Genomic DNA, 12,339 nt, shown 5'->3' with positions numbered 1-12,339 from the left:
GTTAGAAGGGGTGACATGCTGCTGCGTCACCAGAGAAACGAGGGCTGCAGAGTCACAAACCAAGGTCAGAACCAGGCAGAGCCCCAGGAGGACGTTGGTCTCCAGTGCCTTCTCTGGACTTGGGAGACCCCCTCCCCCCATCTTTGGGTTTTTATTCTTAGCAGCTTCCTTTCATGCTGTCCTGACTTGGTTGTATGTTCTTAATGCAGAGGAATGCATTGTTGGGCTGACTTGTCCGACCTCATGCACAGAACTCAGGCATCCCTGGAGGGCACTGGACCAATGGGGTGGCCCAGGCGGCCCCCTTGTCCTGGGATGGTTCTCCAAGACTCTGGCTCACCAGGCCACAGCAGCATCCTGGGAGCCAGGGCTATGGGTACCGACCACAGTCCCTATCCCTCAGGGATGACAAGGTGCTCCTTGAGCACAGCCTGTGGACTGGGAGGGCCCTGTGGGTAGAGGGGCCAGTGGGCGCCATCAAGGCTGAGCTCCCAGGCGGTGCCAAGTGTGGACCTGGCCTGGCTCCGGGCTATGCGCGATGCCCTTCAGGAGGGACTACTTCTCCCCGGCATTATACAAGGGTCCTGCATGGTGCCAGTAAGCCCCAGTGTGGCCACCACAGCCTCAGTGTGGTTCCCATCTATACCCGCGGATTATGAGCGAGTCAGGGCCTGGCAACTAGCACGTGCTCAGGACACTGTCTCTCCTCCAAGCTCCGTTGGGCCTTGCAATGCAGAGGGATGGGGAAAGATGTTCACTGTGGTCTCACAAAGTATTAATAGTTCAGGTTCCTGCAAAATGGGATCTGTTCTTACCTCGGGTCAAGTCATGCTGCGTGTCTGAGGAAGTGCTTTGTGCAAGGCGTGGTGGACACAGAACTGCATGGGGACGCTGTGGGCTGTGGCTCAGCAGTTCCTGGGGGCCTACGGCATGTTGGGAGGCTGGGCAGGGGTCCAGCACTAGCCTCAAATGCTTCCACGCACCGTGATACATCACTTGGGTTGAAGCAGTTGGATTGACACTGCCCACTCGGGAGGAGCCAGGCTTTGCGAAGGGAGCATGCTGCCCCGGAGAGACTGAGCCTCAGAGGGCAGAGGGCACTTAGTGAGCATCGGGTGGGAGGGATCCTTATTTAGAGCCCATTACCCCTCCGGCCCTAGCCACCTCCCAACTCCCCATGGGGCCTTCCTGCTGGCCTACATCGCCAGGAAGAACCACAGCAACTCTGAGTCGTGGCACAGCCCCCCACCCACCTCAAGCCTGTGTGTCCCCCACAGGAAGCCTGAGGGTCATTTTCTGTGTCTCCTCCAAATGCCAGCAGGGCTGTTAGGGGAGGCTGGGCAGACTAGCCCAGGGCCACGCGCAGGAGATGAAAGATCCTGTGGGGATTTAAGTGTTGGCTGGAAACCAGGACGCAGGCTTTTATTTGGGGTGCATTGCTTCCCAAGGAGTCATCTGGTCACCAGTAAGTTTCAGGGCCACCTGAGGGCCTCCAACTGAAAGGAAGCCCTGCCCTGAGTGGAGTGGGCTGCTCCCCGGGAGGTGGGGCACTGTTAGGGAAGCAGAGTCCAAAAGACAGGGGAGCACTTAGGTTAATCGTGTACAGGCTGTCTCTATGTTGAGTGCTGCAAGTCCATTAAGAGACGGCACCTGGAAGTCCCGGGTGTAGGGATGAAAGCACACCGTTCCTAGCCCCTAATTCCCAGACACAGGTGAACACGTAAGAGACGGTGAGGTTTATTTATTTAGCCCTTTATTTATGGCCCATGAGTTCTTTCATGTCCTCTCTGGTCCGATGTTTGGGCAGGGATGCCAGTTCCCGCTCTTCTGACGCCCTCCATCCCAGATGACAGACAGGACAGTCTGCCGCCCCTGTGAGAGGACTGTCCCCACACTTAGACGGGACTCTCCTGGGCGGCCAGGAGACACACCAGGCTTGGAGAAAAGACCTCTGAGCCTCGGTGTCCAAGGCAGGACACACCTCTACTCGTTGACCTCTTCCTCGTCATCCTCAAAAGCTTCCTCGCCCTCATCGGCTGTGGCGTCCTGGTACTGCTGGTACTCGGACACCAGGTCGTTCATGTTGCTCTCGGCCTCGGTGAACTCCATCTCATCCATGCCCTCACCCGTGAACCAGTGCAGGAAGGCCTTGCGCCGGAACATGGCCGAGAACTGCTCTGAGATGCGCTTGAACAGCTCCTGGATGGCCGTGCTGTTGCCAATGAAGGTGGCCGACATCTTCAGGCCCCGGGGTGGGATGTCGCACACAGCCACCTTCACGTTGTTGGGGATCCACTCCACGAAGTAGCTGCTGTTCTTGTTCTGGATGGCCAGCATCTGCTCGTCCACCTCCTTCATGGACATGGGGCCCCGGAACACAGCAGCCACGGTCAGGTAGCGGCCGTGGCGCGGGTCACAGGCTGCCATCATGTTCTTGGCATCGAACATCTGCTGGGTGAGCTCGGGGACAGTCAGCGCCCGGTACTGCTGGCTGCCGCGGGCAGTGAGTGGGGCAAAGCCAGGCATGAAGAAGTGCAGGCGTGGGAAGGGCACCATGTTCACGGCCAGCTTGCGCAGGTCGGCATTGAGCTGGCCCGGGAAGCGCAGGGAGGTGGTTACGCCACTCATGGTGGCCGACACCAAGTGGTTGAGGTCCCCATAGGTGGGGGTGGTCAGTTTCAGGGTGCGGAAGCAGATGTCATACAGCGCTTCATTGTCGATGCAGTAGGTCTCATCTGTGTTCTCCACCAGCTGGTGCACGGACAGGGTGGCGTTGTAGGGCTCCACCACCGTGTCCGACACCTTGGGCGAGGGCATCACGCTGAAGGTGTTCATGATGCGGTCAGGGTACTCCTCGCGGATCTTGCTGATGAGGAGGGTCCCCATCCCAGACCCGGTGCCGCCACCCAGCGAGTGGGTCAGTTGGAAGCCCTGCAGGCAGTCGCAGTGCTCACACTCCTTCCGTACCACGTCCAGGACAGAGTCCACCAGCTCAGCGCCCTCCGTGTAGTGGCCCTTGGCCCAGTTGTTGCCGGCGCCAGTCTGTCCTGGGGTCAAGCAAGAGAGGGGACGTGATTCAGACAGGGCTACAGGGATTGCTGTGAGGGGCCATCAGTACAGTTAAGACAAGTCATGAAGCAAACAGATAACAGAGTGAGAGGTGGGCCCCAGGCCCTCAGCACTGCTGGAGCACAGGAGGGTGGCTGGCCACTTCAGACAAGGGAAATTTGCCAATTTTAAGATGTACTCACGTTCTGACTTGGTAATTTCATTCTTACTCTTAAAAAGATAATTCTCCCGCAAAGTAAAAGACAAAGGAACAAAAAGCATAAATTAAGAAAACAAACTTCTTTCCCCTATCCTTTGGGCTCTCTTGAATTTTGAACTAGGTACAAATACTTCCTTTTCAAAACAGTAATATGTTCCCTCCTTAATGGGGCCCCTCGTTCATCATCATCAGGAACTATATTTTTTCCATTAGCTCATTTATCCGAGTGTGAACATCAAATATTGCCAGATTGAGACCAGGTTTGGCATCCACATTATTCCTTATTCTTTGTTTTTACATATATATCAACAAACACTGAGATATTTTGTTCGCATAAACATATAAATAGAATTAACTGTATTCTAGCAATTTCGTTCAATTATTTGATCTTCAGAGTTAAATGCCAAAAACTAAATACTGATCTACACCATCAGAAAGTATTTTTAACCACCTTTCAGCCCCAAAGTCAAGTTTCTGGAAGCAGAATTGGAAACACCTGACTTGCATCAATAACTTTCCTTCTACAGCAGAAAGATTCCAAAAGGCTTTGCACCAGATTTACCTGATGTTCTTTCACTGAAAGGCTCTTTGTGTGGTCTGGTATACTTCAAAAGGTTGGAAATTTTGAAATCTTAATTCCAACACAACGTTGCCAGTATGATTTTTAATGAAATGTTTCAAATATATTTTTGTCAATGCTTTAGGCTGCAGATTTAGCTCATTCAGATAATGAAAACTATTGGCGATGTAGCCTAATTGGCAAGGCAGCCCTGTTACCAGGTGGATAATCCAGATTGCACCTGTGTGGGTGCTCAGTTGCTCAGTCATGTCCAACTCTCTGCAGCCCTATGGGCTGTAGCCCGCCATGCTCCTCTGCCCATGGAATTTTCCAGGCAAGAATACTGGAGTGGGTTGTCATTTTCACCTCCAGCGAATCTTTCTGACCCAGGGACTGAACCAACGTCTCTTGCATCTCCTGCATTGGCAGGGGGATTCTTTACCACTAGCACCACCTGGGAAGCCCAGATTGCACCTACTTTCTATCAGAAAAACATGCTTTAGTCTTCAACTCAAATCAATACGTTAATATGCATTTTAAGGGACATTAGAAAAACCATCAAGAACTGAATTCTAGAGCACATGGTAAGGTACATTACAAAAAGCAATAAAAAAGTAAATGATGCACAGACCTATTTAATGACAAGTTAAAAAGATAAGGCACTGCTGTTTCCTGTTCATTGGTAAGAAGGCAGTGTGGGGTGCAGCTGAAAAACCCAGCTATAGAGGAAGTCAGGAAGGCTGTTTAAGGCAGTATATTTCTTTAGTGTGTGGGTATTTCAAATCTGGTTTTGAAAAGAAGAATCATGTATTATAAAAAATGAAAAAATAGATCCATTAGCTTCTTTATCAAAGTTTCCCTCGATATGGAACAAAATAGACTGCGGTGGTCCCATGGCTGAAGGATGAGGGGGCAGGGCGTTTGGCTATGTCAGGTGGGCTCAGAAAACAAGAGGACCTGAGGGGTCAAGGCATTGCTGGCACTGCACTGTGCTCACCTCTCCCCCTTACACCAAAGACATTACCCTGATTTCTGTCTACACCTGCTGGTGGCAACAATTCACCACCATCCCACCCCAACCCCCATGCAATGATGAGGGAAACACAGCTGGGGGTGGTGACACAGCGGGATGGACCACGGAGAATGGTGGTGCCTCCTAGCACCACAGCAGAAGGAGGCACTGGGCACTCGGGGGCGGGGCCCACTCAGGACACCCCTGGAACCTACAGTTACCCCTGGAGGCCAGCCTCAGACCAGGACAGAGTCTTGGCTCAAACGTCTTTGGATCTTCTACAGCATTTGTCAGTGCTAAGTTCAGTGGTGCAAAATGCAAGTCTGTAGAACAGAACCACCGAAATGCTGTGATTCTTCAGTAAGTTTAAGAGGTACTGACTGTTAGTGATGAAACATCTAAAGTCCTACAAAAAGAGGGAACCACCTAAATACTGTGAGCAGAGTGATACCATCAAGGCTAGCGAGCCTGGGCTGAGAGGGACAGACTCTGGAGGGCGGCCCTGCTTTCTACAAGGAGCACAGCCCCTCGGAGGTGCCTCCCCCAGGAGGTGACTGCATTCTTGCTCACAAACATTGCCTCTCCACAGTGAAACCTGGCTGGGTGCCTTGTATGAGGCTGGAGTACCGTCATATCCTGCCTAGGTCCCCAAGACTCCGCCACCTCCCCCTGCAAGCCAGCACACAGCTGGGCCAGCTTCCCACCTGGAGCTGGGGTAGAACTGATGCCACTTTACAGCTGCCCTGAGGACAAGGACTGAAACCACGTGGAAACCAATGACTGGGGGGCAGTGGGGACTCAAAGTGATACACAGCCATGGTCAGTGGAGCCCCTCGGCCTGGACCCTCTGCTGCCTCCAGTTCACACAGTCCCTTGGTCTCCTGGGTGTTTACAGAGTGATCAGATGTGAAGTTTTCTCTGCCTTCAACCAAGAGGAGGAAGCTGGAGGCTTCTGAAAATATTTTGCCACTGTCTCATAGCAACAGACGTTCCCAGTTAAATATTTGGGGCTCAGGAGTTGAACGTCTTCTGCAATCAGAGGTTGGGACATTAACCAGCGGCTCCAGATTGTAGAAGCCATGCTGTAGTGATCCCCGAGGCCTCAGAGCCCAGCCCTGGTTCACCTCCAGCTCACACAGGGTGTGGGTTAAGTCTTGGGGCTCCAGGCTCTTTGACTCCCTTCCAGCCCTGAATCTGGGAGAGAAAGTTATATGTACAAAGAAGCCTAAGGTCCACCTTCCTAGAGCTTTGCTCTTTCCCACAAAACTCTCTCCACTAACAGGCATAGCTGCCACGCAACGAGCAGTTTGTTAAGAAAAAGGTGTGGCTTTCTTTTTTTTTTTCTTATGGGTCCTTTCATGGCCTCCAGAGGGGAAGGGTAGCCAGGTCCGCATTTCCCACATTTGAGAGCCATGCTGCTCGCTGGTGCGCTTTGCTCCCGAGGGGTCTGCCAAGAGTGGGCAGAGAGAGAAGGTTGTGCAGGTGTCCAGGCTGGCTGGCTGTCAAGGTGTGGCTTTCTAAAGCATAAACTCAAATGCAGAGAACTTTCACTTTTTAAATTATAGTTACTTCAAGTCAGTGTTTATTTTAATCACTTCAAACTATATCTGAATACCGAATGACACTTTTTAAAAAATTCACCCACCCTGAAGGCAATGGGGTGAAACTATTTTCACCTACTGTGAATCCGCAGGCAACTCAGACTCTTTTATTAAGTGGATAATGACTTAAAAACAATTGTTGAGCCAACAGCACACAGAATGAGTTCAGACATGCTGGTCCTCTCAGTTCTCCATGGCCAAACATGTTATTTTCTTAGTTAAAAATAGTGTCAACTGTTAAAAATCACTCTTGTAGCTATTTCATATAGATACAGTCTTCATTCCCCTAATCTAGTACATATCTTTTAAGGCTGTGAGCACTGCTGTCTGATAACGACTTTCTGCAGTGACATTGGACAGGGCATAGCTAGATGTATTTAAGCTATGCCCTGTTCAATGTGGTGGCCACCAACCACACTTGGCTACTGAGCACTGGAAATGTGTGGAGTACAACTGAAGAAGTAGACTGATTTTATTTAACTTTAATTAAATTTAAATAGCCACATGTAGCTAGTGGTGACCACATTGGTGGCAGGATCTAGACGCACCTTTGCTTGAGAACAATTACCGAGTCAAGTTTAGGAAAAGATAAAGAATTTAAATCTCCCCACTTGTGGACTATAAAAGTATTGGTAATTTAGATTTTTTTTGCCGTAATAAAAGGGGCACCAGAGCCTTTTCTCCTGGTCTATTTGAAATATCAAAGGTGACAAAAACCCTTGAACAAATTACTAGAAGCTTCACCTGTTCCACTACTTGTGCAGGTTGCCACGGTGATGGGGAAGCAGATGATGCCACAAGGTCTTTTATACATCATGAGCATGTACCTTGCTGAATCATCTTTAAAACAGGTCACAAGGCCTGAGTCCAATCCAAGGGAATCAATTTATGTACCAATAAGATCTCCCAAGATTCTGCCTTGACTCCCCAAAACCATGGCTCCAAAGTGCTGGAGGCTGGTCACATTAACAGTGCCACTTCATTACATTTTACATAATTTTCTTTAGGAGTCTGCAGAGGAACAGGTGCTATAATCATGTTCTGGGTGAAGAAAGAGGAAAGGAAGATTTGCCCAAACCCGATAAAACAATTCATATGGAACTAGCTTTCGGAAAGAAAGCAGAACAGCCTATAGACAATGGAAAAAGAAACACAGGTATAAACACACTGACGACCAACATAGGAACCACAGACAAATTATTATCGTCTTTTTATGCTAGTAATTTATGAGAGGGAAAAAAATGTATAAAATGTTTTGAAATCAAGAATTATTACTAGTAAGCATCTCATTTAGAGAATCAAAGGTTACTTTCCTTCAAGAAGCTGCCTTGTGATGGGGCTGGCGACTGTTGATTTCCATTCTAAGCTTTTCTATGCCATGTGATGTTTTTAATCTTGCACACAAATTAGCTGGATGTTTAGAAAATAAAAAAGAGGAAGAAGAAAGCAGGAAAGACGGAACCTACCAAAGATGAAGTTGTCAGGCCGGAAGAGCTGACCAAAAGGCCCGGACCTCACGCTGTCCATGGTGCCCGGCTCTAAGTCCACCAGGGCGGCCCTGGGCACATACTTCTGAGCTGGAAGAGAACGGAGCCCACCCATGAGAGTCAGTCTCTGGTTCCTGGGACAACACACTTCCGCAGAGCAAGTCCCACCAGCACAGCCGCCTGCGATGTACAAAGCAGGCTTTCTTAGGGTCACAGAGTCTCAGCCCTGGGGGAGGGGAGCCTCAGAAAACACAATCTACCCTGGACTTGTCCGGGTGACGAAGCCAGCCCAGGCATAGGGCACAGGAAGTTCCCAGAAAAGGCAGGATGAGAAGCGAGGTCTCTAGACTTCCTGTCGCCTGAATTTCCCAGTCCTCCTTCGTGCACAGTTCAACTTTTTAATTCCGCAGAAATAACCCATACCTGTTGCAGTGAGCAGCCATGCTGCCAGGACACTTTTGCATCTCTCTCCCTCACACGCATGTGAACCCACAAGCAGGTCTGTGCACCTGTTTCAAGTGTGTCCACGGCTGTTTCCTGGGGGACTGTCTCATTTATGGACAAGTGAGCATGTGCTCATGCCAACAGGCAAGAAGGTTCCTGTGAGGGTGGGGTCACAAGGACTGCACTGGGAACTGTCCTACACCTCCTGTTCTGCTCCTCACACACCCAGGCTGAAGACAGGGTGGCCTGGGGGTGACCAGCAAGTGCCATATATCCTGGCCTTTTCTCAGTGCCATCCAGGAATCTCACCACTCATGCCTGCTCTTCCAGACCTTTTGTCATAGCTGCTTAATGAATAAAACCCCATGGTTTATGTGTCCTGCTCTTCCCAGCTCTCCTGTGGATGACCAGCAGTGACTCTAAAGACAGCGTGATTATCTCTGAGGCTGGGGACACAGGTGGGTATATTGAGCGGCAGCACCTGTCACATCCTGGGTGTTTTTTCAACACCTTCCTTTTGTGTTTGTTCTGTGAATGTCATGTATCACTTTTACAATAAACATTGTTACAAAAATAAAGTACATAAGTAACCAGGATACCTATGAAGCTCCCCAGGACAGGGCTGGTACTATTCTTAAACCTGGATAAACCACAGCCTGGAGTTTTTAACTAAACTCGGCCAGACAAAGACCCTGTCCGTCTGGAGGTCCATCTTCCAGTGGGCGTAAAGTCTTTCTGGAGGTCTGCAAAAGGCTAGAACAATCTTTTGAGGTAGTGTTTTTCAAATTTTGAGCCAAAAACCTTCATTAGGAAAGAAATTTTAGACCGGAAAAAAAAAAAGAGCCGGACGTGCCCCACTAAGCTGATTTCACAGCACTAACAGGTCAGGTTCAAGAGCTCAGACCAGGAGAGGCCAAGAGCCTGTTTGAAATCAACCGACGGCGGATTTCCCGCCCCAGGGGGAGCGAGGGAGGAGCCGGGCGCCGGGCTACATCCGGGAGGATTTTTCCAGCGCGAACCACCCACGCGCCGGGGGGCCCACGGGTGGGGGCAGGGGATGGCAAGGGTCCCACAGGGCGGTGCCGGGGTCCCAGAGAGGGATGGACGGGGGGATGGCGGGGTCCAAGGGGGATGGTGGGGTCCGGGGGGGGATGGCCAGGTCCGGGGGATGGCGGGGTCCGGGGGGGAAGGCGGTGTCTGGGGGGGTATGGCAGATTGCGCCACTCACACGAGGACTCGTTGTAGTAGACGTTGATTCTCTCCAGTTGGAGCGCAGAGTCACCCACGTAGCCTCCGGCCGGGTCGATGCCATGTTCGTCGCTGATCACTTCCCAAAACTAGCAAAGGGCGGGGCGGGGGACAGACGGTCAGCCAGGGTCCCCCAGGGCCGGCCCGGCGGGCGGGGCGCGGGGAGCGGCCGCCAGATTCCAGGCGCACTTCAGCCGCTCCGGGGCCTCGGGGACGGGGAGCAGCAGGGCAGAGTCCCCGTGACGCCCCCTCGGCCGCCCGTGCCCCGCATGGCCCCGGCCCGAGGGCTTGGCGGGGGGGGGAAGCGCCCACCCACCTTGGTGCCAATCTGGTTCCCGCACTGGCCAGCCTGGATATGCACGATCTCCCTCATGGCCGCTCAGCGCTCGCTGCTCTGACGGCGCGGCGACTGCGGCCCGGGCATTCGGGTCCCCCACCCGGCGCCGGCCGCCCCTCCCCGGCCCTCCCCCGGCCGCCCGGGCCAATGGCCGGGCCCGCCCCCACCCCCAGGCCGCGCCCCCTCTGCCCCGCGGTCCGGGCGCCCTGCCCACACCCGGCGTCCCCCAGGCACCCGGTCCGCGTGCTCTTTCCTAACTCCTGAGCCAGACCAGGTCCTCCCCTCCCGCCCCCGTTCCCCCTGGCCCCTCCGTCCCCGCCCCCACTCCGCCCCATCCGTGGGTGCGCCTCCATCCGCTCTTCCCCGCCTCCTCTCGCCGCCCCCCAGACCTCCCCCCGCCCCAGGCACCCCGCCCCTGCGCGCCCTCGGGCCGTCCTCCCCGGGTAGCCTCCACCCTGCGCGGTCCCAGAGGGAGAGCCGACCAGCGGACAGTGGAGGGATGCCCGCCTGGAAGCCGGGCGGGGAAAGAGCGGGTTCCTGGGGCGCCCATCCGAGCGGGCGGGCGGGGAAGCGAAGGACAATTTTCCCCTAGTGCTCCCCGGTTCGCTACGCCGCCCGGAGGAAGAACGAAGACTCCCCGCGCTTCGGTCCGGCGGAGCCGACTGGGGAGGCGCGCCTGCACGGAGCCTCCGGCGTGGGTCCTGGGACCGCAAGGTCAACACGCGCCGCGGGTTCAAACCCAGCCGGTGGAAAGGCCGAGGGACTCGGGAGTAGATCTTTTCGGGGTGACTCTGACCCCTGCGCTCCGACTCAGCCGTGGGCACGAGTCCTTACGTCCCCGGCCTACTGCTTCTCCGTCTTGAAATACTAGTGCCCTTCAGTTCTGACGAGTCGGAACCGTTCGTGATGGAGTCAGGTTATAGTGAAAACACGGCTAAACCTGAAAACGGAGACACACACACACTTACACACACGCCCTGCACAGCCTAGCAGCCTCTCCCTCCCGAGTCTGGAAGGAAAGCCTCCCCCATCCCCCACGGTTCCCTCACTCTCCCCGCCTCAGAGTCCCGGCCTTCGTTTGCCTGCTGGGGTGGGGGGATGTGGACGCGGGCGTCCTGCTTGGGGACAGGCGCGAAGCTGGAGGACGAAGTGTCAGTCTTAGAGAGATCCGGTGACCCCTCTCTCCCCGGGGCCACGGAGCGTCGGGGATTCCCTACGGAATGATCTCAGCCCTCCCTGGCCTCGGGGACTGGCCTGCGGTTCCCTGTTCCCTTGCTGACAAGGCGCAGCGGGACCCCTCCGCCATGTTTGCCCACAGCCCCTTCAGCGGGGAAAGGCTTCACTCCTCAGCTGCTGGCATCAGGCAGGGTCCTGGGCCCCCACCCTCCCTGCTTAGTGGTCCTTCCCCCCAGGGACTTTCACCCCAGCAGCCTGGACTCCTACTGCGGGCTTCTAGGGCTTGCTGTCTGACTGACACCCAGAACTCTCCAGGCCACTCCTGTGGGGAACCCAGCTGCTCAGGCGGCCCACAGGTATTCTGAGCCACAAATGCCTCTGGTGTGCCAGGCAGGCATGAGTCAGGGTCACTTGTAGGGGTGAGTTAGGCTCTCTGGAGCAGCGGTCCCCTTCCAGATGGCCTTGTGTGGCCAGAAGGAATGACCACTTTTCTGTGAGTCAGGGTGACTTGGATCTCAGCCCCGGCTCTGTTTCCAGTTAGCTGTGTTACCTCAGGTCCTCTGGCCGTGTCTGTAAAGGAGAGCTTGTCCTGGGGGGGTCTGAGCCCTGTGACATTCCTTCTGAGTATGCCCAGTTTCCCTGTGAACTCTTCAGGTGAGAAGACTGGAGACTTGGGGCTCCATTCACCCCCTCCCCAAGGCCAAGTGGAAATGCCCTGTGAAGAGGAAGTGGCTCTCCTGTCATTAGAACCAGCGGTTTCCTTTTAGGTACATGAAAACTTGGGGAAAGTCCTAATGTGCATGGTTTGAAAAAGGGGGACAGCTGGAAATTTTTTGTTCTGGAGTTTTTCAAACATTCCCAGTTTCAGGGATCAGTTTCTTTAACCTCAGGATCCCTGCCCTGCCATCCTTGACCTCCAACCGGCCCCCGCAGTTCTGCTTCTCTGCCTTTCTGTAGCTTCCCGCGCATCTCTACACAGGGCATCTGGGGAAGCTTAGGTGTCGGGGGCACAGCACCCGCCCCCACCCCCGGCTCCCGTCAGAGCCCAGGAAGACCCAGCGCCCGCCCTTACTAGGCCTGTGTGTTGCAGTTGCTGAGTTTCATGACTGACTGCGGGGAAACGCTCCCTTTATCAAAGCTGCTGCAGAGTCTGGTGCAAGCAGCAAGGGCCTGACACGCCTAGAAGAGTCTCTCCTCAGCTCTGGTC

General features: G+C 53.9%; 1 protein-coding gene and 1 long non-coding RNA gene across 3 annotated transcripts; both read right to left on the bottom strand.

Annotated features, from left to right (window-relative positions):
* Positions 1 to 1,736: 1,736 nt before the first annotated feature.
* Positions 1,737 to 10,015, bottom strand: TUBB6 (tubulin beta 6 class V). Its single transcript, XM_086373262.1, has 4 exons — positions 9,936 to 10,015; positions 9,600 to 9,708; positions 7,907 to 8,017; positions 1,737 to 3,047 (listed from the first exon to the last, which is right to left on the bottom strand). Exons 1-4 carry the CDS (start codon positions 9,990 to 9,992, stop codon positions 1,984 to 1,986), a joined length of 1,341 nt encoding a protein of 446 aa, XP_086229388.1. The 5' UTR covers positions 9,993 to 10,015; the 3' UTR covers positions 1,737 to 1,983.
* A 718-nt stretch (positions 10,016 to 10,733) lies between these two features.
* Positions 10,734 to 11,820, bottom strand: LOC147346164 (uncharacterized). Of its 2 annotated transcripts, none has more exons than XR_015153996.1 (2): positions 11,683 to 11,820; positions 10,734 to 10,896 (listed from the first exon to the last, which is right to left on the bottom strand). It is a non-coding gene; the product is annotated as an uncharacterized LOC147346164 (long non-coding RNA). The 2 variants fall into 2 exon arrangements; XR_015153997.1 differs by lacking the exon at positions 11,683 to 11,820 and adding an exon at positions 11,379 to 11,486.
* Between the last annotated feature and the right edge of the window lie 519 nt (positions 11,821 to 12,339).

This window comes from Bos grunniens, chromosome 24, assembly GCF_055505025.1.
Source record: "Bos grunniens cultivar Pamir isolate PY7600 chromosome 24, Bosgru_T2T1.0, whole genome shotgun sequence".
NCBI classification, from domain to species: Eukaryota; Metazoa; Chordata; class Mammalia; order Artiodactyla; family Bovidae; genus Bos; species Bos grunniens.
This window is presented reverse-complemented; position numbering and strand designations above follow the sequence as displayed.

What these genes read in the sequence shown, in the direction of transcription:
- TUBB6 (XM_086373262.1), bottom strand. Translation starts at nt 9,992, where the DNA reads ATGAGGGAGATCGTGCATATCCAGGCTGGCCAGTGCGGGAACCAGATT. An exon ending in CTACTACAACGAGTCCTCGT is followed by an intron (nt 8,018 to 9,599) that starts GTGAGTGGCGCA and finishes GTTCTCTTCCAG; the next exon opens with CTCAGAAGTATGTGCCCAGG. An exon ending in GCCTGACAACTTCATCTTTG is followed by an intron (nt 3,048 to 7,906) that starts GTAGGTTCCGTC and finishes GCTTGACCCCAG; the next exon opens with GACAGACTGGCGCCGGCAAC.